Source organism: Myotis davidii, unplaced genomic scaffold, assembly GCF_000327345.1.
Source record: "Myotis davidii unplaced genomic scaffold, ASM32734v1 scaffold651, whole genome shotgun sequence".
NCBI classification, from domain to species: Eukaryota; Metazoa; Chordata; class Mammalia; order Chiroptera; family Vespertilionidae; genus Myotis; species Myotis davidii.
In genome coordinates this window covers 156,351-159,638 of record NW_006283994.1, presented here as the reverse complement: position 1 = coordinate 159,638, position 3,288 = coordinate 156,351, and the positions used below count along the sequence as shown (strand labels likewise).

The 3,288-nt window shown below is 61.4% G+C and overlaps 1 protein-coding gene across 1 annotated transcript in view; it reads right to left on the bottom strand.

Moving 5' to 3' along the window:
- Window positions 1-1,795: 1,795 nt before the first annotated feature.
- The window catches only part of LOC107184091 (adenylate kinase 8-like), a 5,837-nt gene continuing 4,344 nt past the window's right edge, over window positions 1,796-3,288 (bottom strand). The window contains exon 3 of the mRNA XM_015567796.1: window positions 1,796-1,975. Within this exon, the coding sequence (XP_015423282.1) occupies window positions 1,893-1,975 (83 nt within the window). The 3' untranslated portion in view covers window positions 1,796-1,892. The remainder of the gene's footprint in view (window positions 1,976-3,288) is intronic.

Sequence of the window (3,288 nt, the reverse complement as noted above, 5' to 3'; positions counted from 1 at the left end):
AACCCCTGCCCCCTGCTGCTGGCTGCGCATGGGGGAGCCCATGGGCCATGAGCTGTGACCTCAAGACCGGAACGGAGATGGGCCCTAAATGTGGGCAGGCACCCTTAATGCTGACTTCCTTTTCTTGTTGATTTCAGAGAGGGACAGAGAGATGGAAACCTCAGTGAGGAGAATCACTGGTCGGCTGCCTCCTGCTCGCCCCACACTGGGGACCGAGCCCGAAGCCCGAGCATGTGACCTTGACCGGAATCGAATGCAGGGGACCCTCCAGTCAGCAGGCCGACGCTCTACCCACTGCGCCACACCAGCCAGGGCGATGCTGGCTTTTTCTTAGGGACGGGGAGGCGGCCTCTTCTGTCCCATGTGTAGGCTCATCCGCCGTAGCCATAATGGAGGGAACCCCAGGACACGCCCAGGCCCTTCCCTGTTCCGTGAGCACAGCCCGGCCACAGGGACAGAGAGATGGAAACCTCAGTGAGGAGAATCACTGGTCGGCTGCCTCCTGCTCGCCCCACACTGGGGACCGAGCCCGAAGCCCGAGCATGTGACCTTGACCGGAATCGAATGCAGGGGACCCTCCAGTCAGCAGGCCGACGCTCTACCCACTGCGCCACACCAGCCAGGGCGATGCTGGCTTTTTCTTAGGGACGGGGAGGCGGCCTCTTCTGTCCCATGTGTAGGCTCATCCACAGCTACTACAGACGCAGAGTGAGTCCTCAGGGATCATAACGCATAGAAGGCTCTCAACGCCAAGCCCCTGGCCATGTTGGCATCGGGCGGCATGAGCCTGACCCTCTCCGCTCCTTGAGCTGGAAACGGGTGACGCATCAGCAAACAGCCCTTGGGGGCCTCTGCCTGGATTTTACTGGATGTCACCTTACTGTGAAGAGAGGTGCTGTGTCCCCCCATGCGGGGCGGGGGGGCAGCTAAGCGCTGTGGGCCTGCCCGCCTCGGGGAGGGGCAGGGCCTGGCAGAAGGTCTCTTGCTTGAGTCACAGATGCTGCGTCAGCGCTCCCTGGGCGCAGAGCAGAGCCAGAGTAGCGACCGTCTCTGGGACAAAGGCCCTCGGCCCAAGGAGCCCTCACGCCCGGCCGCTACCGGCTCCAACACGGCTCGGGGAGCCCAGCCAGTGCAGAGGCCACCCCAGCCTCAGCATGGCCTCGGGGGCGCTCTCCAGGAGGCCTGGGCCTCCCCAGCAGACGCTGTCGGGTGAGAACAGAGTGCGGGGCCTGGTGCTGCGAGGCGACCTGGCCTGGGGCTCAGCTGGTTGAGCGTCGGAGTCTGATGGTCAGGCTTTGGGCTCGATCCCCAGTGGGGGGCGTGCAGGAGGCCGCGATGGATGATTCTCTCTCATCACTGATGTTTCCACCTCTCTCTCCCTCTCCCTTCCTCTCTGAAATCAATAAAAATATATTTTAGAATAAAAAAGAATTGAAGCACAGTAACCTCCATCTTGGTAAAAACTGCTGTCTAAAATTTTAACCCTGCTATTCTGGCTTCTGTAAGCGTTTGCTTGCTTAAAAAATGGGGAAAACAAGACCACTCCCCACTCCAGGGAGGCCAGAAACCATGCCCCAGACAGAGCTGTCAGTGCTGTGGTCGCACAGCCCCTTCCCAGCGCGCAGGCCCTTCCTCAGGAGGCCCGGAAGTCTCGCTCCAAACTTGGGAGACAAAGAGCTGAAAAAAGTATAAATAGGAGACTTCCTCCACGTGGGGCCCAGAATTTGACAGAGACACTCTGCTCTGAGCCCGCCAGCGCGAGCGTAATAAGAAAAGACTCCACATTAATTTGGCTGATCGATCAAGGCGTCTTCTGATTTACAGTAAGTCAGAAGCCGGAGACGGGGAAGGACGGAAGTCGCTGAGCGCAGCCTCGTCCCGCTTTGGGGGTGTCACCGCGTCGCACACGCAGGGGACACACTCACGATGGTTGTCTTCCCCGAGGCGGGCGGGCCCAGGACCACGATCTTCGGCACTGCGGGAGGAAGGTGCGCGTCACCGCGTGTGCGCTCGGCCAAGTGGCCTCCCGCCCGCCGACGCCGGGGCACAGCGTTTATCCCTCCTCCGGGTTTCGTTTTCTGCAGGTGACACGCGTTTGTAACCGCGGTTCCCGCCAGAGAACATTCTCTGTGCGTAGAGGTAAGTGATCGCGGAGACAGCTCATTTTTCTGTCTCCGAGGGAACACGGGCGGACGCGGTGAGTTTGCCAAACTAATAAATATCAGGAACAACTGAGACTCCGAACGTCGGAAAGCATTTAAACAGGGGCTTTGTCTCAGGGATAAAGCGGCATTTTATGTAAATCGACCTCGGAAGCTTTCCCCCTATATTCATGCCCTCTTACTTAGCGAACTGAGTTCCCACCAGTTTACAGAGGGGAGTATGGGGAGCCTGCAGGTAGGGGCCGGGTTAAAACCCGGACAGGGGCGTCTTTGTTTTCAAATACGGGCATTTCTAGGCACAGGGAACACAGCTGCGGCTGCAGGGGGCTCCCGGCTGGTCAGGCTCTCCCCGCCCAGAATCCCCACGGTGGCTCCCAGGCCACCTCGAGGGGCAGCTGCCGGAAGACCAGCACCTGAAGGTCCACAGGGTGGAGGTGCGTGTGCTGGGCTCCAAACTCAGGAACCGCAGGAACTGGAACGAGGCGCCTGGACCCTGACCCCTCCCCTAACGGGGGGGAGCCAGGGGCAGAGCAGAGGTGGGACGATGGACAGAGGTGGCCCGTGCAGTGGACGGACGGGCGCCATCCCCAGCTGGGAGTGGACACAGAGAAGGACCGAGAGGGCCCACGATGGAAGGAGCAGCAGCCCACACCCAGCAGGCGGCCTGGGTTAGCAGCCTTTGCCCAGCTTCACAGCACCTGCTCGTCTTCCGGGAAAATGCGGGGAGAAAGTCCAAGGTCATTCAAGCTGAGTCCCCGTGCTCACGGAGCGCCTCCTCCGTGCTGGGCGCTGGGCCGGCGGCGGCGCACTGACACGGAGGGGTCCTCCTCTGCCCGCCTGGGACACGGGACCACTCTCTCCTCAGAACACGCGTGACGGGACACTGTCCCGGCTCTGCCGCTGTGGGATTTCCAACTTGCGGCTCCAGAACACGGCTGTTTCTGCGTCGCGAAACCCTCGCAAGTCTGGCTCACCGGCCCCACCCATGTGTGAGGGGCAGAACTTGCTTCTTGGACGCCCCCTCTCCTGTGGGGGGTGATGTGGGTCGGGGATGGGGGGCAGGAGGTGCGCCTGGAGCCCCTCCAGGGCCTGGCCGCCTGCGGGAGGCGCTGCGAGGCTCCGCCCA